The 23,880-nt window shown below is 44.7% G+C and overlaps 1 protein-coding gene across 2 annotated transcripts in view; it reads left to right on the top strand.

The window, feature by feature from the left end:
* The first annotated feature begins 554 nt into the window (after positions 1 to 554).
* The window catches only part of UGGT2 (UDP-glucose glycoprotein glucosyltransferase 2), a 137,298-nt gene continuing 113,972 nt past the window's right edge, over positions 555 to 23,880 (top strand). For both annotated transcript variants that reach the window (XM_060233610.1, XM_060233611.1), the window contains exons 1-5: positions 555 to 814; positions 5,440 to 5,522; positions 9,149 to 9,279; positions 12,853 to 12,965; positions 18,355 to 18,529. In XM_060233610.1, coding sequence (XP_060089593.1) covers positions 666 to 814; positions 5,440 to 5,522; positions 9,149 to 9,279; positions 12,853 to 12,965; positions 18,355 to 18,529 — 651 coding nt within the window. In that variant the 5' untranslated portion in view covers positions 555 to 665. The remainder of the gene's footprint in view (positions 815 to 5,439; positions 5,523 to 9,148; positions 9,280 to 12,852; positions 12,966 to 18,354; positions 18,530 to 23,880) is intronic.

The following is a 23,880-nucleotide window of genomic DNA, read 5'->3' on the forward strand; positions in this document are numbered from 1 at the left end:
GATTGAACAAGGCAAGATACAATGTCCCCTCTAAGCTGTGGAGTCTTGTGAGCAAAGATTCTACTTTGTGAGCTACTGGCATTAAAGCTGTGAGCTGCTGTATAAATTAGCTTGCTCTAGGAGCATTTTTCCTGAGCTAAGACAAAAATGTTGTGAGCCAGAGGCTAAAAAATTGTGAGCTAGCTTACACTAACTCAGCCTAGAGGGAACACTGGAGATCAGGCATCATTCATGCCACCAAGAAAACCATTAACCAGCTGATGAAACGGAGGGAAGTGAAAACTCTCCTTCCCAATGGCTTGGTCCATTACCCACGAGCTCCGGGAACCCCCCCCCCCCGTTTCCCAGCGCTCCCCCCCCCAAGAGGGACCGAAGCCCCGCCTATTTATCCAGGCCACGCCCCCTTCGCTTCCTCCCATGTCCCAAGTTCAGAATCTTGAGAACTCCGCCGAGGCAGCAGTCGCTGTCGTTGCCGGCCCGGATTGGAACGCGGCTTTGACCAATGGGGAGAGCCGTGCCGCGGGACCTTGAAGAGAACGAGGCGGGCGCTGGAAGCGGGAGAGCGCCGCCATTGGATGGACCGAGGGGAGGGGGCGGAGCTGTAGCCTTCCCTTGGAAGCAGCTTTGCGTGGCAGCGTCTCCCCGGCATCTCCAGGAAGGGGGTCATGGCGGGGCTCGTGCCGGCGGCTCTCTTGGCCGGGCTGCTGCTCCTGCTGTCCGTCTCCCCGCGCGGGATCTGGAGCTCCCCGCGCAAAAGGGTGACCGCACGGCTGGCGGCGAAGAGACCGGCGACGCCGCTGCTGCTGGAGGCAAGGTGCGTGCGAGTGCGGGGATAGGATCTAGGGGAAGGACTGTGGCTCAGTGGTAGAGCATAAGCAGAAGGTCCCAGGTTCAGTCCCCGGCATCTCCAGCTCAAAAGGGTCCAGGCAAAGAGGCGTGAAAAACCTCAGCTTGAGACCCTGGAGAGCCGCTGCCAGTCTGAGTAGACAACACTGACTTTGATGGACCCAGGGTCTGGTTCAGTATAAGGCAGTTTCATATGTTCATATGATTTCTCCCCGGGCTAGAGAGGAGGAGGGGGGACTCCGCAGGTGGACCCCTAGAAAGAAGATAGATCCAGGTGGGCAGCCGTGTTGGTCTGAAGCAGTAGAACAAAGCAGAGTCCAGAGGCACGTTTAAGACCAACACAGTTTTATTCAGAATGGAAGCTTTCGTGTACTCTAAGCACACTCTATCAGACAGTAGGATGGAATGGCAAACTTGTGATTCTTTTTAATCTGCTAAGGGGCATCTTCATGGTTTTGCATGCTGATTCACTGCCCACTTTCTCTATATTTAGGACTGCTTGCCATTCCATCCTACCGTTTTATGAAGTGTGCTTAGAGCCCACGAAAGCTTCCATTCTGAATAAAACTTTGTTGGTCTTAAAGGTGCTACTGGACTCTGCTTTGCCCTAGAAAGGATATCTGTTGCTCCACAAACCCCAGCACTTAGTGGGGAGGGTGCAAACCAACGAGCCTGCTTTGCACTGGCTCTCTGAAGGGAGGTTGCAAACCACTTTCTTCCTCCAAGTGCAAAGGCGGGATGAGAAGAGTCAAGGTGTGCGGGGATCTGGGGGCGTGTCTCTTGCTTCCGAGGAAGAGAGAAGGGAGTTGCTTTGCCAGAACAGCAGGTGGTGGGGGCTAGGAAGGGGTTTAGGATATGAGGAGTTCCTTGTAAGTGTGGTTGTTGGGCTGAGCACAGTGCAATCCTGAACAGTTACTCCTTTCTTAGTATGAACTGGTTGGGGACTGCACTGTCAGGGAGTGGACAATGAATGTCCCCTATGGAGCTCCAAGCCCCTATGGGGAGACAGGGCATAATCTGAGCGGTACCCACATGGGTTGCAGAAGTAAAATGTGATGTTAAATTTGTTGTCTGAGGATATTCGCACATGCATGCCCCTCCCTTGGTGTAGGAGTTGTTTCTTTGAACTCCCGTTGAAGTTTAAAGGTTTGTTCCAGGGTACTTTTAAAAACTTTAGTTTGGTGCTTTTAAAAACTTTAGTTTGATGCCCCTGACTTTTGTTTCTCAACCCTTTTGTCATACATTTATATAATTTGAAGTAGTGTGTGGATCATAGAGTTGGAAGGGACCTCCGGGATCATCTAGTCCAACCCCCTGTTGAAGGATGTCCTTCAATAAGACATTCCAACAAAGAAGGAAAAGTGCTTGACTAGAAGCATATTTCTTACATGATCTGTGACCACGTCTGTGGCATTTTGCTTCCAGTAGCCCCATGTCTTATGACTTAAGTGACATAAGGTGTCAGGTGACATGCTATACATACATTGCAGTCCCGTGTAGAGATACCCCAGTAGCTGACATATGACTGAACTGATAAGTGCTTAATTGTACATGGTCATCTGTGCCAATGACATGATAGCATGTGAAAATGCTTATTATCCTGAATACTTGAGAGTTTGACCAATTATTTAATTTTAAATACATGTGTTTTTGCTTTCTTTGTGTGTATTTTCTCTTTCTTTCCAATACCCTCTGTCCTGTTAAAACAATTCTGACACGATTAGCAAAAAAACCCAAACAAAGTAAGAGTCCAGGACAGGAATGGCCAAACTTGCTTGACATAAGAGCCACATAGAAAAAATGTCAGAGGTTTGAGAGCCTCAAGGCATGAACATCAGAGAGGTTTGAGAGCCGGAAGGAAGGAAGGCAGGCAGGCAGATGAGGAAGGAGGGAGGGTTGGAAAGAAAGCCACTTAAACTTTAAATGCATTTTCCAAACTGGCTTGGCTTGGAGAAGTGATTTAAAGAGGCAAATGCTTTCTCCAAGCCAACTGACGGGGCAGTGGAGGTTCCAAGAGCTACACAATATGTGTGAAAGAGCCACATGTGGCTTCCAAGCCGCAGTTTTGCCACTCCTGATCCAGGGGCACTTTTAAGATCAACAAGGTTCCTTACACAAAAGCTTATACCTTGAATTAATACACTGTGCTCTGCTGCTTCAGACCAACATGGCTACACGCCTGGATCTACTGTCACCAAAAGTAAAAAAACAAACTGGAGTGAGCGACAGGATTTAAAAAGAATAAAAGTAATCTCTTGTGCTCAGCCAGAGACTGTTTCAGTGGAGTTCAGTTTGGTATCCTGTGGTCACTCCCACAACCCCCAAAATAGTTGCGTTTGAATTCAAGCAATGTCTCAGCAATAAATAAGCCAGTCCGTCTTCCGAGGCTGTGCCATAAAAGTCCGCTGTTGGGTTGAAGACATTGCCTAGCTATTCATATTCCTTTCATAAAAGGAAGAAAAAATTCAGTTAGAAGTTCTAAAAATTGTGTGCGAGAATTATAACAAAGTTTGAGTCCTATGTGCCACCTTTTAAGACCAACACATTTTTATTCAAGATATAAGCTTTCATGTGCTCACACATTTCTTTCTTTTTTTTTATAGAAACACACAGTCTCTAATTTAACCCAATCAGGAGACTACAAAGTAATTATATAACAAGTATTTAACACTACTTGTTTTGAGGAATAGTATAGAACAGGGGTGGCCAAAGGTAGCTCTCCAGATGTTTTTTGCCTACAACTCCCATCAGCCCCAGCCAGCATGGCCAATGGCTGAGGCTGATGGGAGTAGTAGGCAAAAAACATCTGGAGAGCTACCATTGGCCACCCCTGGTATAGAATCAGTTAGGTAAGAAAACAAAACACACACCCTCCCCAAAAAAAATCTTGATATTGTTCATTACTTGTTTTAAAAGATGCAAGAGTTTTTCCTTGGTGATCTTTGTGCCATCAATTTTTGGAAGTGCTATATTTGTTTGAGAATGAGATGTCTTAGCTTGCTTCTCTTCTTTTTGCCCTTGGTTTGATGTACTCATTTTAGGCATGCAGTCCTGTCTGCTGAGCTCATAGCCAACAGAGTTAATTTTATATGGGTGGATGATAATAGTAGACTTGTTAAATACGTTTCCCATCAGTTGAACTTGTCATCTAAGCAACTGATGACTTAATACCCAATATATTTGTGGGTCACGAGTCCTTTGATTTCAGTAGAACAGGGATCCCCAGCATGGCACTTGTGAGCTCATGGCACCTTCCAACACCTTTTCTGGTTCCCAAAAAGTGCTTTTAGAGAATGCATGGTGCTTTAGCCCAGCAGGGCATCGGTTTTGCCATTGGAGATCTGATTGGCTGTGCATATTTTTAAAAAACTCCTTAATGACAGCTACCACCATATTAGTCTTATTCTTTCTCTGACTCCTCCTTCCCAGTGCATTTTTAAAAATGGCGTCTATTTCCCCCTACACGTGGGCTTCCTGCGTGTGTGTGTGTCTGGCTCCACCATGGTAGCCATTTTATGCACCTATTGCCTTGTATCAGAAGCTCTCTGTGTGAAGTTCTTTGCTTCCCACCTGCATGGGCGCAATTGAAATTAGGGACACAAAGAGAAAGGGTAAGGGGTGTCGAACTAATTTGTTATGAGGGCCAAATCTGACATAAATGAGACCTTGTTTGGCCGGGCCATGTCGGGCCAGGCCATGTGTGTACCTATTTAATATTAGGTAGCTGAAATATAAATTTTATAAAGAATACAAATATATGTTTTTTAAAAACTTAAAACCTGCTTAAAACGTTAGCACTCATTGGTCTTAAAGATGCTTTCTTTTAATTTCTCCCATGGGATCCAGTGAACTGGACAAAGGAAGCTCTGGCTCTTTCCTTTCTTACCCAGGGAACTGGGGGGGGGGCTTAGCCAATAGAAGGAAGAGAGGCTTGGCTCAGTAACTCTGCTGTGCAATTGAAAGAGCCTGGCAAAGCAAGATATTCTTCCCCCCTTCCTCCCCAATGGAGGAGCCTCAGCCAATGAAGAAAATAGAGGTTTTGCTCTGTAGCTCCTGTGCAGTTGAGCAAGCCTTGTTATGCAGAAGGAAGCAAGATACAGAGAGGAAGCAGATGACAGCTAGTTGCTTGGGGGCCTGATAGAAGCCCTCCAGGGACCTGATTCGGCCCCTGAACTGCACCCCGACTTAGACCTTACTAATGCACCAGTTTTCTCACCCAAAACAACTCCAGGGAGCCATTTTTTGTCCCACTGAGGGCTGTATGTGTATTGATGAGGTAATGTTACATTTCCACAACTAGCCAAATAGCACCCATTTGGGGTCATTTGAAGCCAGGAAACTGGCATGGAAGGGCGGGGGGAGGGTCTCTGCCATTTCTGTCTGTGCACCTCAGTCATGTAGACAGGCCCTGGACCTTAATGTGTTTCCTTTGGAGTAGCACTGCAATGCTAACATTGCTTTCTGAAGATTTTTGTTTCTGCTTTGAGCTCTGTGGTAGATTCCAATGTTATAACTCTTCGGGTTTGATTTCCTCAAAAAGGTGTGCATTGTGAATTCTTTCAATGGACTAACAATTATGAACCTTTTAAACAGTGAATTCATTGCCGAAGAAAGCAACGAGCAATTCTGGCAGTTTTTGGAAACGGTGAAAGAATTATCAATATATAAAAAAGGAGGTAAGTGACTTAAATGTTTGCTGTGTCTGCAGTGGCCAGTCTTGGCATAACTCATACCTCGTAGTACCAGGGACTGCATTCAGATGTTACAACAAACCTCTATTCTTTATGGGTGGGAACTTAATTTTTTTGTGCTCATATACTGCTCTCCCTCCTCTCTGGGATGCAGAACATGAGTGAAAGCTTCCTGAAAACCTTCTTCCCCAGCATACTCTTTTGCTTTGTGTAATAATAGGGCCAAGTTGTGTTATTAATAGGTTCTGTTACAATATCCATTTATGTATTTAGGCAAATACTATGTCCTGTTCCTACACATTATCCTGCATTTCCTTCTTAGTTATCAGAGATGTTTTCCTTTTAAAAATTTCTTTCCAGCATATAGAATCATAGAGTTGGAAGGGACCTCCAGGGGCATCTAGTCCAACCCCTTGCACAATGCAGGAAACTCACAAATAACTCACAAATGTTAAATGTATTTACCGTTAACATCTTAAAGGGGGGCAAGATGATGGGAGGGGAGGAGACCATTTTTATCTACACACTCTACAATCTCATTGAGATATCTAGAGATATTCGTTTATTTTTATTCCATTTTATTCCATTATTCCATTATTATTTTATTCCATTTTATTCCATTTTATTCCATTATTCCAATGTTAGTGGTGTGCGCAGGGATGTGTAGTGGTGTGTGTAAAGATGTGCAGTTGTTACATCTACAGTAACCCTGAAGCCACATTCTGAGAGCAATGAAGCCTGTGCAACCAATCCGTGAATGTCTGGAAGACAAACAAAAGGAAACACTACTAACCGAAAAACAGGAGCTCCACACTAGACAATGCTCTAAAACCACCTGTTTGACTATGTATTTTATAGTACAGAGGGGTCCAAGGGGATATAGAAGTTCTGCCTCTGGTGTTGATATGTAATGGCTGTTTTCATATGGAGGCCATGGCTTGATGTCACAGTCACTCTGTGATAACTGTGCCTTCAAGTACTGAACCAGAAGTCTGATGCCTTTGTTTGTAATGTGCTGTCAAGCTGCAGATGACTTACATCAGCCTCAGAAGGGGCTTTCAGAGCCAGTGAGAAACAGAAGAGGTTTGCCGTTGCCTCCTTCTGCAGGGTTATCCTTGGTGGACTCCCTTCCAAGAAGCGACCCTGGTCAGCTTCCGAGATCTGACAAGATTGGGCTATATTGTGCCACCTTCCCTCCTGACATCAGCCATGGAAGAATTAAATATACTAATAGATTGGATTCACTGGAAAATGTGCTGGGGTCATTGTGCTGGAGGAAGTGGGGAGGGGCGTGGCTCAGTGGTAGAGCATCTACTTGGTAAGGAGAAGGTCCCAGGTTCAATCCCTGGCATCTCCAGCTAAAAAGGTCCAGGCAAACTGGTGTGAAAAACCTCAGCTTGAGACCCTGGAGAGCCGCTGCCAGTCTGAGTAGACAATACTGACTTGATGGACCAAGGGTCTGATTTAGTATAAGGCAGCTTCATATGTTCATATGTGTGTGGGGGGAACCCACAATCTAATCTCATGTCCCAAATTAAACACAGCCTGTCCCGAACCATTTTCCCAGTTGTGCAAGGTTTTGTGCAGGGAATTTCTTGGTACTATGAGATACAGAAAGCACTAGATGTTGTACAGAACTGCACTAACTCTGTTTACATTTCTACTTATACATCCCTGGGTCCAAGCCATTGTAGTAAATAGCCCTGGGCTGATTCTGAACCATGAACACCGCACAGCTTGAAGAATATTAGCACATTCTGAATTCGGAGAAGCTGTCTCCTTCCTACCATTTGGGTTTGCATTAATGTTTTTGATATGCTACTAGAAGGAGGGGAGTTTTGGACTTGATTAATCAAGCCCCACCCCCCCACTCCCGTCTTTCACAACCAGAACATTCTGTGCATAGTGGGGATAACATAGTTCTTGTACAACACCTTTTTACTGTGTTGTTGTGAGGGCAGCATTCTCATCTCAATCTTTAGTCCTTAAGGACTTGCCCAGGTGTTCAGTCAGTATTGCAGCCATAATTGCTATTTGCGAAGCAAAATTATACACCTAAACACTCAGTGGGGAAAGGGCCTGATTTCTGTTCTTTGTTTATCCATTCTTCTAGTACCAGTTTCTGGGCTTTTTTCTTTTAACTCAACAAATAGCCAGCCGGTCTCCGTTTTTCTTTTTGCCAGCCGGTCTCCGTTTTTCTTTTTGCCTTCAAATCTCTGTTTTTCCTTTTGCCTTTGCTTCAGTGGAGCAGTTTGTGTTCACGATGTTTCAGGCCTTTTGTCTTTTGCCATCTTTCACTTCATAAAGTGACACAACATTATGTTAGCTGTCTTGTACTTCTTTGGTTCTCTCTGCCTCTCTTTTAGAAACAGATGAGGCGCGGAGAGGTGATGTTGGGAGTAGGGTCAAGTGTCTGCACTCCTAGAATGTCTTTCTGCATTCTTCATGTTGTCTTGCAGCCAATTTTGGCATCAACAGCTGCTGCAAATTCTCCCTGCCCCTCAGAAACCCTAGAGAGGTAACTGGTGCAGTCACGGCCATCCCTGTGTTTACTTCAGCCTCTGTTCTTATGGACCATCTTATGGACGTCTTGGAAAGCTAGGTCCCTCATACCAACTAATTTTCCTCACAACCTTATTAGTATTCTAGGCATGGACAACTCCAAAATAGGACAGATAACACCCCCCCCCCCCGACTCAGGAAAATGGCATGGAGTCTCTCCGTCCCCACACCAAAACTCCGGGTTGAATCAGGCTCCCACTAGTGGGCTGCAAGGAAGGGAAGTCAGGTATAGGAGACCCCACCCATTTCACAATACATGTCTTGTTTCATCCTATGTTGTGCCCCATTTAGAGTCCAATGCATTTTATAACAGTTGATGTTTAATGGCTATCCTTATAATGTCTGACTCTCAAACAACCTCTTAGCAAAGCAAAACTTAAGCACATTTTATGTTTTAGTAATGTTTGTCAGTTAGTACAATCCCTCTCTGGTGAGCAGCATTTCATAATCTGTTTCTATGCTGGGTACCTAAATAGCTGGAAATATTTCATAGAATCATAGAGTTGGAGGGGACCTCCAGGGTAATCTAGTCCAACCCTCTGCACAATGCAGGAAACTCACAAATACCTCCCCCCTAAGTTCACAGGATCTTCATTGCTGTTAGATGGCCATCTAGCCTCTGTTTAAAAACCTCCAAGGAATGAGAGCCCACCACCTCCTGAGGAAGCCTGTTCCACTGAGGAACCGCTCTAACAGTCGAGAAGTTCTTCCTAATGTTGAGATGGAAACTTTTTTGATTTAATTTCAACCCATTGGTTCTGGTCCTACCTTCTGGGGCCACAGAAAACAATTCAGCACCATCCTCTATATGACAGCCCTTCAAGTACTTGAAGATGGTGATCATATCACCTCTAAGCCACCTCCTCTCTTGGTTAAACATGCCCAGCTCCTTCAACCTTTCGTCATAAGACTTGGTCTCCAGACCCCTCACCATCTTCTGTGCTTCTGTGTTTTTTAGTAGCCAAGATCCAGTTGTTGTGTTGACCATTTTTCATCATTGTGGCCAAATATTAACATCTGCTTGTATTTATTGTTTTTTTAATATACAGTCTCTGAACAGTCCTATTACGACTTAATCTTGAAGAAAGCTGGGCAGTTCCTGTCAAATGTACAGATTAACCTGCTGAAATTTTCTCTTGCTTTACGAGCACACTCTCCAACCGTTCAGATGTTTCAACAGGTACGTAATCCTGGGTGGGGTATATTTTGGATTTAAGCAGGGGTGGAATTCTAGCAGGAGCTTCTTTGCATATTAGACCACACTCCCTTATGTAGCCAATCCTCCAAGAGCTTACAAAAAAAGAGCCTTGTAAGCTCTTGGAGGATTGGCTACATCAGGGGTGTGTGGCCTAATATGCAAAGGAGCTCCTGCTAGAATTCCACCCCTGGATTTAAGTATGAAAGATACCTGTAGTATTGGCTACCATTCATAAGCTGTTTGACAACTGCTTCATGTGTAACTGTTTTAAGTACTGGCTGCTGTAGACAATTCCAATAGTGTTTGTCTTCAAGCAGTGAGCCCTTTTTATGCAGAATGGGTATGGATGGGTCTTCACAAAACAGTTTGCCGTAGTACCAAAAAACCCTGTTTCTTGCTTGGTCATGCTCATCAGCTACAGCTTATCCTGAGGAGACAACCAGCTTAGCCATTTAGAGTAACCCCATGTTGTACTTGTTTGGTAAATGTCTGTGGCAGTGTTGCTGCCTTGTGTAAGACTAGACACAAAGAGAATGTCACCCGATTATGTGATAAGAATAAGAATAATTAAGTGTCATCAAGTCACAGTTGACTTATGGCAACTATCAGTGAGGTTCTCAAGGCAAGGGATAAGCAGAGGTGGTTTGCCATTGCCTGCCTCAGTGTAGCAGCTTGACTTCCTTGGTGGTCTCTCATCCAAGTACTTATCCTGCTTAGCTTCCAAGTTTATGCTAATCTGGGTGATTCAGGCTGTTGATAGAGTGTTATTCATCCTCAAAAATTTGCCAAGAATAACAGCAAGAAGCCTCAGATGGTGTCTACTGCAATGACAGAAGCTAGCGAGTGCTCCAGAGTATTTTACTTTCTCAAAAATTCAGGATCTTGCAGTTCACTTGTTAGCTTCTACTTGCTGTGAAAGGAATAAAGAAGGGATCAATCAAGTTTAAGATCCATTTTCAGTGTCTCTTGTAGGATACGGGGGATGAAATCACATCTGAAAAGACAGCTAGACATTTTCCCTCACATAGAGGGAAAACAGCCATGCCTCGTTTTTAGGATTGTCTCTGTTAGAGGGGGTTGTTTTTTAGAAGAAAGAAGTTATATTAAAAGTCGGAGTTCAAGACCTGTCAAGAGTTCCAGCTTATCTCTGTGCCCAACTGACAGCTGAAACTAATTTTTTCTATTCCGTTCTACTGGCCCCCAGGAACAAAATGTCAGGGGACTGAATGGGAAGAAAAAGTGGGAAAGTCCTGATCTGTGAAGTCAACAAATGGTTGGATATGCTTAACTGTTTGTAGACTGGTTTAAACCTTATACTCTAAACCAGTGGCCCCAACCTTTGGCACCAGGGACCAGTTTTGTGGAAGACAATTTTTCCACGAACCAGTAGGGGTGAGGGTGCTGGGGTTTTTGCTGTTCCAGGCTGCCCCCAAGCCCATACCCCATCCCTGCCCCCCGCATGGGGATTTTTAATTAAGGAGTAGATGAAGGTCTCTGCCTCACTCCACGGTCCAGTTGCTAACAGGCCATGGACCGGGGGTTGGGGAACCCTGCCCTAACCTATCCTCCAGGTTTAGAATGGTTCACTTCTTCAGTTTTTTTCATTCTTTGGGCTGGATCAAAAAAATTACGAATGAAAGTAGATGTTAGTAAGTGTTCTACAAAAACACTTGGACAAGTGCTGGTAAAAATATTCAGACATTCAATAGCAACTCTCAGGGGTGTGAAAAAACATCTTGAGATTTCCCTCTCTCATAAATCAGCACTTCTATGAGCAGAAGTCATATTTCACATGGAGAAGAGCTCATCCAAAGTACCGCAACTGGTATACTCTCTTCTTTCTCCTATACCCCTGCAGCCCCGAGAGCCTCTGAAAAGCCACTCATGAGAGCCAATGGATCATCAGGAACAGATGAGGAGGTGTAGGGCACAACAATTTGAAAAAATCAGCAGAAATAACCAGTGTCCTTCATTGTTCTTCCACAGATGAAAAAGGAGCTCACACAAGAGTAGAGAGGGATTTTTACCAATTAACCATTCTTGGTTGAAGCCTCCATTCTGCACCCTTCCTGGGCTCAAGTGAAAAATATCACAAAATTTCCCAGAGAAACACACTCAAGTCTGATGAATATGCAGTAATATATTATATAGAACAAAAATGTTGGTCTATAACGATCTATAACAATAGCAAGTATACTGGTCAGATAACAAGCATGTAATGTATAATGTCAAAAATGCAAAACCAACAAGCATGCAAAAAATACAGAGTCCACTAACAAATGAAACAATAGTCCTCAAAATGTCAAAGTACAAAGGATATAATAATCTTTATGAAAAAGGATATTCTCATACTCTCAATGGATTGTAAAATTGACCTGTTTTGGTATCAAAGACTTTTCTCAAGAGTAACAGGAGAGTAAGACACTGATACACTTGTAAAACCACAATGGGTGCAGTGAAAAGGGAGATTATTTCTGTACATTTATATCCCACTCCTCCCAAAAACAGCTTGGAGTTCCAACAGCCTCAAAAATACTACACAACATAGTAGTATGCAATGCTAAGGGCCACTGCATACTGCTATGTTGTGTATTATTGTAGACAAATCTTCCTGGAGGGACAGTTCTAGAGCTTTGGTGCCATGACCAAGAAGGCCCTCTCCCTGGTTGCCACCCACCTAATCTCAGAATATGGGGGCACCTGAATCAGGTGAATATAGTGGTTGGGCAGGTTCATAAGCAAAACCATATAGGCCTTTGAAGGTCAACATCAGGACCTTGAATTGTGCCAGGAAACAAACTGGGAGCCAATATAGATGGGCTGAGACTGGAGAGATATGGTCTCTGTGACTCACTCCAATCAACAACCTGGCTGTAGTATTCTGTACCAACTGAAGTTCCCAGACACTCCTCAAAGGCAGCCTGTAAAGTTGCCCTGGAGGACCAACAAACATGTCATGAAAGGCAAGGACTCCTTCTGATGCTTTCTTTTAGTATTCTCTGGTATGCACAGTTCTACTGTCTCTGGATGTGAACACAGACCAAGTAAAATTGAAGCAACTCATCTGGCTTATCAGGGAGGGTTATGCAGCAGAGCTGTTTAGCCACAAATTTTGTTAGTCTTTAAGGTGCTACTGGACTCTTGCCTTTTTCTGCTGGGCTTGGATGTCCACTTCAGTCAACGTAGCTAGTAAACTCTACCCAGGTTCTGTCCTGACAGTAGTCTCTAAGACTGAATTGTCACTGGGAACTAGTGATCTTGGCTAGAGTTGAGGGATGCACAGGGTTGAGAGGCTAAGTCCAAGAAAGCGGAAGCTAAAAAACCCAACCGACTAGTAATGGGTAGAATCCTGAGAAACTTGATATGCTGCAATTCCAGATGGATAAAACGCTTCTAGGGTTTTTATCTCTTCATTATTTTCTCCTCACATACTCAGCACTTAGATGCACAATGCGATAGCAGCTGATGAGTTATTTTAATCAAAGGAAGGTGCGTTGCTGTTAGGATGCAGTAGAATTAAGCCAGCCGGGTTGAGTGTAATTGTTGAAATATTAGATTGCAGCTGATGAACCGCCACCGAAAGGCTGCAGTGCGTTTGTGGTTATCCATGGGAAGAGCACCTGTAAGGCTAATGAAATTAAGAAGCTTCTGACGAAGGCGGCTGCAAGGTAACAGTAATGAACTTCGTTAACTGATGTGGTTTTTTATGTTAGAAAAAAAGATATGTGATATTGCATGTGTCTTGAAAGCACATGCTTAAGTTGGTTTGGTCAAAGAAACCATTATGCTGAAGCAGGGGCAGCCAGACTGTGGCTTGGGAACCACATGTGGCTCTTTCACGCATATTGGGTGGCTCTTGAGGCCTCCACCACCCCATCAGCCAGCTTGGAGCAGGCATTTGTCTCTTTAAGATGCCCCAGCTGCAGCTACGGGCCTGAGTGTAGAGCTCTGTCATACAAAGCTCTGTTGCCTTCTCACAGAAATTTATTTTTAAAATAAAATTGGGGATTTTTTTGGGGGAAAGGTATGTTAAAAATCATGGGATCACTTAAATGTTGTTTTAACAGGACCTTAAGCAAGCAGTGGTCAAACAAAATAGTGAGGGAGATAAATTTTTCATACTTTGCTGTTCCCCCCTCCCTTCTCCAAGGAAACTTCAAAGCAGCCAAGAGAGATGAAAAGTTCTCTGATCTCTTATCAGTTGCCGATTCCCCCTTATGGGACCCTCTTTAATCTGACTTGCTTTCTGGTTCTCTGCATGCTTCAACTTTGATGTAGGCATTTACCTTAACAGAACTTCACCTTTTCTGGGTTCAGCTTGTCTTCTAAACATCAACAGTAAGGATCAAGTGGCATGTGATGTTGGGGATTCTTGCTCAGATCTCTTGATGTGTAATTGAATCATAAAAAGCAGCCGCTGCAGGGGGCTCAATACAGATAGGGGCCATGACACTGAGGAAGGTGAGTGTGACAGGTAAAGCCAAGAAAGGTCCCCTAGCAACAGAGCAGCCAATGAGAGCAGTGCTCTGAATCCACCAATGGGGTTGCCCTGGTGGAGTTAACAATGGACAGGAGTGGAGAGGATGTTTAGGCTGAGAGAAAATTATCTTTTGAGGGCTGGTTCAACAGAAGTGCTAATACTCATCTCGAGTTGTGCATTTGTCCTTATTCACTTTTTAAAAAGAAACCGTCTCCTGTTTCATTGGATGGTTCCAAGCCTAGTTCTTAATTTCCCATTGGAGACCCCGGTGCAGTGGAAATAGGCGGGAAATTAAAACTGCGACAGGAGGATGGAAAAATCCTGTGTGAGGCGGTGGCTAGCTTTCAGAGATATCTGCCACAGTGTGTTTTGCTGTTTGATCCTTCTCCCCCCACCCCAACACACACACACATACATATACTGGGCTGCTTTCAGACCCAGACCCGAGTAAAGACAGATACACTTTACTTATTGTGCCTGTTTGGCAGTGGAGGGAGTTATAATCCCCTTTCTGTAGCGCCTTGAGCGTAGTATAGATTGCTTTACTCCTCCCATCAGCTGTTTTTGGTTATCTTTGAATCACCCGCCAGGGGGGTTATCATGACTGCCCACCCAGCATCCCATGTAGTTTAGCTTGTGGGGGTCCAGCCTGAAGCGTTTAAAAAAAGAGAAATGCTCAGATTCAGGTTTTAAAATGCTTACAAATAACTGGATAGATTTTGTAAAAACTCAAACCTACAAATTGCAATGTTCAAAGAATTCTTTAACATCAGGAATGAAATAGATGAAGGTGGCAGCATGGCATTGCTTGAGTGGGGGTGACAGTTTATAAATCCCATTCTGTCCCCCCCCCCCCGAACTAATCTTTTCCCCATGCACACTTTTCCGTTGAACTTGTCTCCTCTCAAAAATATCCCATTCCTCGTTCTTGAGTATATGTAGCCCTCGTAAAGCTGTTTTGAGGATTCCCCCCTTCCTTTTGATAAAGTTGGTGGTTGTACTTTTCTGCGTACCTGGAGAGACCCCCATGGAGATAAAGACTCCCACATTTTGTCTTGGGGTAGCCTGGTTTTCCTTATTGTGTCATCTGTACAGGAGGCAGCCAGTTTGCTATTCAAGAGGGGGACCCTTGAGGAACCATGGGTGAGGCTGGTAGAGATGAGGAACATTTCCTTCACCATGTATAAGCTTGCACTGAAGTAACCAGTTGGGAAATGTATAGCTGGGGTAGGAAAGTGAGGCATTTGAAGTTGTGTGCATGCAGATATGTGCAGATGTATGTCTGTTATGGGGTGTGTCCCCTTTTTAACCTTCTCCCTAATATGGCCAGTAAAATAAGACCTTTGTGAGTTAATCTGCTTTTTTCAAGGATGCCTGTGAGCTGCTCTTTAGAGAGATAGCATATACCTTGTCTAAATAAATAAGAAAACCTTTTTAAAAGAGAGGGCATTTTTTAATAGAAATGAGGGATTTTTGAAAGGTAAAGGAAAAAATCAAGATTTTTAAAGAGAGGGGTATTGAAGAGAAATGTGAAAGAGAAAAGGGGGGAATTGAAAGAGATCTGAGGCGGAAATATGTACCTGCCTTAAGGGTTGCCGACCTCCAGGTAGTGACTACGATCTCCAGGGAGTACAGCTGATCAGGCAACAGGTTGGTTCACCTGAAGAAAATGGCTGCTTTGGAAGGTGGCTTCTGTGGCATTCTACTCCCCTTTCCAAACCCTGCCCTTCTCAGGCTCCACCCCCATATCTCCAGAGCTGGTAACCATTCCTCTCATGGGCCTGTTGAATGTGGCTCAAGTATGCTGGCTGGACACAATTAAGATGCTCTTATTCTGGGCTGTGGCAGATGAAATCGCAGCTTTTCAAGTCACCTGTCAGCGGCATCATGGGCAGGCCTTGAGAAGTGCTGTCATGATATGTGCTGCGCTGTGAGACAGAGGCCTAGTGGGCCTAGGGAGTCTGTGAGGCCTGTGTCTCAGTAGGAAGAGACAGCCTGCAATCCCTAGAATGCTTGGCGCTGGTTTCAGCCAGTCAGCGTCCAAATAGGCTCTGAGGAGAATGGCTTGAAACAGGGGTGGAAGCTTCAGGTGGCACCCCCATTTGGGTCGTGACAGGTGCACTGTCCTTCTCATCAGCAAAATTCTTTTGTTATCCAAGGAGGGAGGGTTAGGCTTCAGCACTCTTTTGGCCTGGCCATGCAGTGTAATGGGGCACAGAGAGAGCCATGTTTGTGGCCCTTTGTCCCTTGGTGAAGGTTAGGATTAAAACACACTAGGCAGAAAAAGAGGCTCTGTAGAAGGTCTGGCTGCTGGGTTTTCCCATCAGACAGCACAGTTTCTATGGCAGCCTCCCAGTATTAAAACTTCTGCATGGGTGAAATCTTGAATAATTTAAAGGGTGTAGGGGGTGCTGGTTAAATCTGTATTGCTGTTTCTAGCAAATAAGCCTTGTTGTCTTTGCTGGATTTCCCTGTTGAAAGTTTACCTACTGGACCACTGCCAAAAACAAATTAACCTAAAAGCATTCTTAAAATGGCTAGGTGTTGCTCTTCACAACAAATGACAGAAAATAGATGTCCTGTTTCAGCTCATTGGATCCCCACAGTAGAAAAAGTGCCCGATCCTCTCAAATGGCTGCTGCTGTAGGTTATTTATGAGGAACAGATGGACGCACATCCTGCCTGCAGTTGCAGGCTTTCTCTGGTTGAGGGAAAATGGTGCCACATTTTCCTAGAAAGTTTCTTGTCTCTTCTTTGGCTGCCACAATGCTTTTTTGACTGCCACAATGAGAGCCAGTTTGGTGTAGTGGTTAAGTGCGTGGTCTTTTATCTGGGAGAACTGGGTTTGATTCCCCACTCCTCCACATGCAGCTGCTGGAGTGACCTTGGGTCAGTCACAATTCTTGAAAGAGCTATCTCAGGAGTGGTTCTCAAAAGAGTTCTCTCAGCCCCACCTACCTTACAAGGTGTCCTCTGGGGAGAGGAAGGGAAAGGAGATTGTAAGCCGCTCTGAGACTCCATGTGAAGAGCGGGGTATAAATCCAGTCTCTTCTTCTCCTTGCTTGACTGGAAGCTCTGGGTGCGCTTTTCAGAATAAATGCTGTACTTCTTTGCATCTTTTCCCCCCTGCTGCCTACGGACATCCTGTGAACAGAACCCAAAACAGTTCTGAGTTCAAACCAAACGTGGGGGGGAAGGGAACGAGATTAGATAGTCATTAAATGTTTGTATTTAACAAATCACTACTGCTTTCACTATGAACACTTCATTAGGCCTTCTTGACTGGGGACTAAGTTCTACTGTTCCACTGAAATCAGTCGGGAGTACTTCTGAATAAGCATGGATGGCACTGGTCTGCACACTTTCTGCTGTGGTTTCTAAGAAGAAGAAGAATTGCAGATTTATACCATGCCCTTCACTCTGAATCAGACTCAGAGCAGTTTACAATCTCCTTTATCTTCCCCCACAACAGGCACCTTGTGAGGTGCATGGGGCTGAGACAGCTTTCACAGCAGCTGCCCTTTCAAGGACAACTGCGAGAGCTATGGCTGACCCAAGGCCATTCCAGCAGCTGCAGGTGGAGGAGTGGGGAGTCAAACCAGGTTCTTCCAGATAAGAGTCCATGCACTTAACCACTACACCAAACTGGCTCTCTAAGGCGAGCGGCGTTGAAGGTGAGCTCATTTCTTGGCTTTCTCAAGAGCAGCTCATGTCAAGATCTACTGATGTCACTCAGCTACAGGCAAGACTGTTCTGCTCTTCCCTGAGGGTTCAGGTTTCAGGACTTGCAGGATGAGACACAAAGTCCTATTGTTGTATGAGACTTGAAAACAAAGATTAAATCTCGGGTTGCCAGCAACACCCCACTCCGGCCACTGGCTGGGGTTGTAGGGGGAAGGGTTGCCAGATCCAGGTTGGAAACCTCATGGAGATTTGAGGATGGAGTATGGAGAGGACAGGGACCTCAGTGGGGTATAATGCCATAGAGTCCACCCTCCAAAGCAGCCATTTTCTCCAGGAGAACTTAGTCCTTTACACTGGAGATAAGCTGTAATTCCATGGGATCCCCAGGTACCCCCTGGAAGCTGGGATCCTTAGCTTGATACTAAGACCTATTTACATTGCAATTTTTAAGAAAGTGATCCCCTTCAGTGAATTTAGAAGGGTGTAACCATTTAGAATTTCACTGCTAGTTATGGAGCTTGAATTGCCCATGTACTGGTCACTTTGCATGCATTCCAGTAACTGTAACAAACGGTATTAAATAAAAAGTCTACATATTACTGGACAAGAAAAACAGAGTAGCTTTTAGTGCCTTTTCTTGCAGCTGCGTGGCTTTTATTTGTGTCTTCATAAAATTGCCATGTGGCGAATGCCAAGTCTCATCTGTGGTTTGAAACCGGAGTTCAGCTCTTTTCTGCAACAAGGTACAGCAATTGTGATGTTCTTTCCATGTCTTTAAATGCTTTTTTCAATTGTTCAGTGACCAGGAAATGGAATAAAGCCTCTTTCCTTCTGCCACACTCATTCAAGCGTCATTTGCTCTGAGCTGAAAAATTATCTGTTCTCAATCCAAGGCCCAGGCCGTATCTGTTCAAAGGAGACCATAAATTCCCCGCGCGCAGTGAGACTGGCCCAGTGGTGATCCTTTATGCTGAAATGGGTACAAAGGACTTTGCCACGTTTCACAAAGTTTTGTCCGAAAAAGCACAAAAGGAGGAAATCGTTTACGTTCTCCGACATTTTGTTCAGGTAGGTGTATGGGGGAAGTGATAGAATTATTTGTCATTAAAAGTTAAGTTTCTCTAAACTTCCCTTGATTTTTGCAGTATGCCTTATTGTTGCATATTCTGTTCTCCTCCCCCCTCCCCCACGACAAAAAAAAAAGCCTTTTGGTCACACCCAGGGCTTTTTTTGTAGCAGAATCTCCTTTGCATATTAGGCCACACACCCCTGATGTAGCCAATCCTCCAAGAGCTTACAGGGCCTACTGTAAGCTCCAGGAGGATTGGCTACATCAGGGGATGTGGCCTAATATGCAAAGGAGTTCCTGCTAGAGAAAAAGCCCTGGTCACACCTAAACACAAAAGGAAGAACACTGTGGGACAAAAGAGATATTCCTGATCTAGGACATCTGTATTGGCACTAAGCATGGTTAATACTAACCAGGGGAATGCCACTGCGACTAGGTTTGGAAAGAATTTTGTACATTCCCATTGTGAAGGAATATGATGAGTACTAAAAGAAGTCTGCCACGGTGCAAACTAATGCTACCTAAAGCAAACCTCTGTAGGAAATGAGTTTGTGAGGCCATGTGTTGATTTGTGGTCCTCTTCCTGAATCATGCATGCCCAGTAGGGTTGCTAACTGGTGGTGGAAATTGCCCTCAAGTCACAGCCAATTTATGGTGACCCCTGTTGGGATTTCCAAGGCATGAGACATTTAGAGGTGGTTTGCCATTGCCTGCCTCTGCGTAGCAATCCTAATATTCCTTGGTGGTTTCCCATCTAACTTATAACTACGGCTGTTCTAGCTTTGCTCCCAAGATCTGATGAGATTGGGCTGGTCTGGGCTATGCCAACTATGGCTTGGCAAATTCCTGGCAATTTGGGATTGGTGCCTGGAAAAAGGAGCTCAGTAAAGATGTAATTCCATAAGAACAAAAGAGCATAAGAACAAAAGAGAAGCCATGTTGGATCAGGCCAATGGCTCATCCAGTCCAACACTCTGTGTCACACAGTGGCCAAAAACCAAATACCATCAGGAAGCCCGCCAGTGGGGCCAGGACACTAGAAGTCCTTCCACTGTTGCCCCCCCCCCCCCCCAAACACCAAGAATACGGAATAACATTGCCCCAGACAGAGAGTTCCACCAAAACCCTGTGAGTAATAGCCACTGATGGACCCCAGCGCCATATATTTATCCAAGCCCCTCTTGAAACTGTCTGTGCTTGTAGCCACCGCCACCTCCTGTGGCAGTGAATTCCACGTGTTAATCACCCTTTGGGTGAAGAAGTATTTCCTTTTATCTGTTCTAACTTGACTGCTCAGCAATTTCATTGAGTGTCCACTTCTTGTATTGTGAGAGAGAGGGAAAAACGCTTCTTTCTCTACCTTCTTTATCCCATGCATAATCTTGTAAACCTCTATCATGTCACCCCTCAGTCGACGTTTCTCCAAGCTGAAGAGCCCCAGTCTTTCTTCATAGGGAAAGTGTTCCAACCCTTTAAAGATGGGGGTGACATTCCATGGAGGCCGTCCTCTGAAATGGCTGTTACCTCAGGAAGAGCTGACCTCTATAGACTGGAGACTCATTAACATAGACCCATGGTTCATAAGGTAAAGCAGTACTGCAGTCCGAACTCTGCTTACGACCTGAGTTTGATCCCAGTGGAAGCTGGGTTCAGGTAGCTGTCTCGAGGCTCACTCAGCCTTCCATCCTTCCGAGGTCGGTAAAATGAGTACCCAGCTTGCTGGGGGGAAAGTGTAGATGACTGGGGAAGGCAATGGCAAACCACCCTGTAAAAAGTCTGCCGTGAAAACATCGTGATGCAACGTCACCCCAGAGTCGGAAATGACTAGTGCTTGCACAAGGGACTACCTTTACCTTTTTACCATTCATTAAAGCATAACAGCTTTCTCCAGCCAAAGGAAGCTCAAAGAGCCACTTAATAAGTGGAAGGAAGGTTTCAGACTTAGCGAAGCAGAGTAGTACTATCCAGACAACATATCTGTGCCAAGTCTTCACAGGCAAGAGAAACAGCAGGCATTCTTGCTGCTTGTATATCAAAAAGTACATGATTGGCATTAGAAGGTAGACATCCAAAAATATGCACTGAGTTTCCATGACAACAAGTTAATAACTATCACTGTCATTGTAATGGGAGCCAGGTTGTGTACATTGAAGTGGCGGGGGGGGGGGGGGCTTTATGTTCAGAGCTATTAAGTGCATTAAATGATTAATTTTACTTAAAAGCTTCAAGCATCTGTCAGTTTCTAATAAACTTATTTCTTTTGAGCAAAGAAGCTGTACTGCCTGGAGTAACCGTAGCTTGCCCATACCTTATTTAAAATATTGCCCATGTACCTATGTGAAATTGAATTAATTGTACCCATGGGATTCATTCCCCAGACAGAAAGGCCAAACTGTGGTTGCGAGCACTATGCCCTCTAAGCTGAGTTAGTGTGAGCTAGCTTACACTTTTTTATCCTCTGGCTCTCACATTTTTGCCTTAGCTCAAGAAGGATGGCCCCAGAGCAAACTAATGTATGCAGCAACTCACAACTTTAATGCCAGTAGCTCACAAAGTAAAATTTTTGCTCACACGACACCACAGCTTAGAGGGAGCATTGTTAGCTGGCCCCAGTTCTGTGCTCAACACTATGTAGGCTGTTCCTAAAACCTTGACTGGTACAGTCCCTGTAAAGCACATGCAGATAGGTAATTCAAACTCTATTGGCTCTGGAGCCAGAATGTTCAGAGTCCATATTAACCTGTTACAACTACCTGTTGCAATAAAGTTTTAGCGTAAATCTTTTGCTTTTGAGAATGTAGCTTTCTTTAAAGTATTAGAGCTTAATCCCTTTTCCAGAATAGAATCTCCCAGTTGAAAGAAACATTTCCCCCCTAACGTTTGCTTTTATTTCATTTTCAAGGTAACATCAATTCACACTAGTTTAGATTAAGTACCTCTTAATACTGTCTGACCATTGGCTCATCTAATTCAATGTCATTCTTTTTAAACCCATCTTCCTTCCAGGGAGTTCAGGGCAGCTTACGTGCCTCCCCTCTTCTGTCCTCATAGGATCTCTGTAAATTGGGCTATGCCAAGAACATAAGAACTTAAGAGAAGCTATATTGGATCAGGCCAAAAACAAAAAAAGAGAGAGAGCATGGGAGGGCTTCTAGTGTCCTAGCCCCACTGATGGACCTCCTGATGGTACCTGTTTTTGGGTTTTTTTGCCACTGTGTGATACAGAGGCCGATTCCTCACCTCATTTGCTCCGCCCCTGCTCTTCTCCCTGTGCCAGCTCAGGCAATGGATTCCCCACTAGTTGCTCCGCAGGTGCCTCTTACTTCGTAGCTACTTCCTGTTACTGTCACAGCAACAGGATGCTGTTTTTTTGGAGTTCCAGATGCCGCGACAGGAATTGGAAGGAGCCCTGAGGCAAGAGGTGCTGCGGGGTGACTGGTGGGGAATTGACAGCTTGTGCCGATGCAAGGAGATCCGCAGGGGCAGAACAAATGCTGGTGAGGAATCGGCCATAGTGTTGAACTGGATGGGCCATTGGCCTGATCCAACATGGCATCTCTTATTTTTTTATGTTCTGTGCCAAGTACATTCAGTGACCTTTGTGGCAGAATGGGAATTTGAACAGATCTGGTCTTGACGCTTCTAGCTCATCACTTTAACTGCTGTTCTATGTTGCCTCTGTATACAGTTCACACTGGTAACATCTCAGTTAGAGGATCTGCTCCCAGACCTTGTTCTAAATGAAGAGACCAGTGGAGCCTTATTGCTTAATTCCTATGCTTACGTCCTAGGGAGTAAGCTCCATTGAGCTCAATGAGACTTATTTCTGAGTAAATGTGCTGAGCCTCGTGGTGCAGAGTGATAAAGCTGCAATACTGCAGTCCTAAACTCTGCTCACAACCTGAGTTTGATCCCAGCGGAAGCTGGGTTCAGGTAGCCGGCTCCAGGTTGACTCAGCCTTCCATCCTTCCGAGGTCGGTAAAATGAGTACCCAGCTTGCTGGGGGAAAGTGTAGATGACTGGGGAAGGCAATGATAAACCACCTCGTAAAAAGTCTGCCATGAAAACGTTGTGATTCAACGTCACCCCAGAGTTGGAAACGACTGATGCTTGCACAGGGGACTACCTTTAAAAAAAATGTGCTGCGGATTGCACTATCAATACTCAAAGAATGTTATTTCATTGAAATATATGTTATTGATTAAAGAAATAGGGCCTAATATTTTGCTGTTTGTTCTACATTCCTATTAAAACTTTTTCTTCCAACTGTAATTTGTAGAAATTCTGTAGAGGGGTTTTTTTTTTTAATCAAAGTAAAATCTGAACAATCTATCCCCAACTATTTCCTTCTCTCTGAACGGATGTAAACGAAAGAAGAGTATACGGTTGTTGGAACGTTTCTGATCAGAACAGTGGCATCTGGTCCTGTGTTTGAAAATACAGCTGTTTCAAAGAATACAGCTGTTTGCAAGCAACGTGCGGCAAGGTGACTGTTGGGTGCCTCTTGGAGTGAATAGCATAGCTCTGCACCCTGCTGCTGGCCACAGCACGATAAGGATCGGCCCTTCTCTTTAGATCAGCTCTTCCTTCTCTTTAGACAAGTAGCTTAAAGAGGATCTGATACGGTCCCTGCTATAGGAAGGAGCTGCTGTTCTCGTGGCCTGCCTCAGAGAAGAAACATCCCTGATTTCACAGAATCATAGAGTTGGGCCGTATAGGCCAGGGGTGTCAAACTCATTTTGTTATGAGGGCCGAATCTGACATAAATGAGACCTTGTTGGGCCAGGCCATGTGTGTTCCTTTATAAGATTAGGTAGCAGAGATATAAACTTGATAAAGGACACAAACACAATTAAAGATTTTTAAAAAACTTAAATTATGCTTAAAACATTAGCACTCATTGACCTTAAAGGTGTTTTCTTTGCATTTCTCCCATGGGATCCAGGGAACTGGGTGAAGGAAGCTCTGGCTCTTTCCTTCCTTCCTCAGGGGACCAGGAGGGGGAGGAGACTCCCCCAATAGAAGGAAGAGAGGCTTGGCTTAGTAGCTCTGCGGTGCAGTTGAGAGAGCCTAGCAAGGAAAGCTCTCCTCCCCAAGGGAGGAGTCTCAGCCAATAGAGAAAATAGAGGCTTTGCTCCTGCGTGATTGAGCAAGCCTTGCAAAGCAAGCTGTTATGCAGAAAGAAGCAAGAGAGAGGGAGACGGAAGCAAATGACAGACAGTTGCTCAGGGGTCTGATTTGGCCCTTGGGCCACACATTTGACACCCCCTGATATAGGCCATCTAGTCCAATCCCCTGCTCAGTGCAGGATTAGCCTAACCTGTCCTAAAGCATCCCTAACAACAGAGCC

Source organism: Heteronotia binoei, chromosome 3, assembly GCF_032191835.1.
Source record: "Heteronotia binoei isolate CCM8104 ecotype False Entrance Well chromosome 3, APGP_CSIRO_Hbin_v1, whole genome shotgun sequence".
Classification (NCBI taxonomy): Eukaryota; Metazoa; Chordata; class Lepidosauria; order Squamata; family Gekkonidae; genus Heteronotia; species Heteronotia binoei.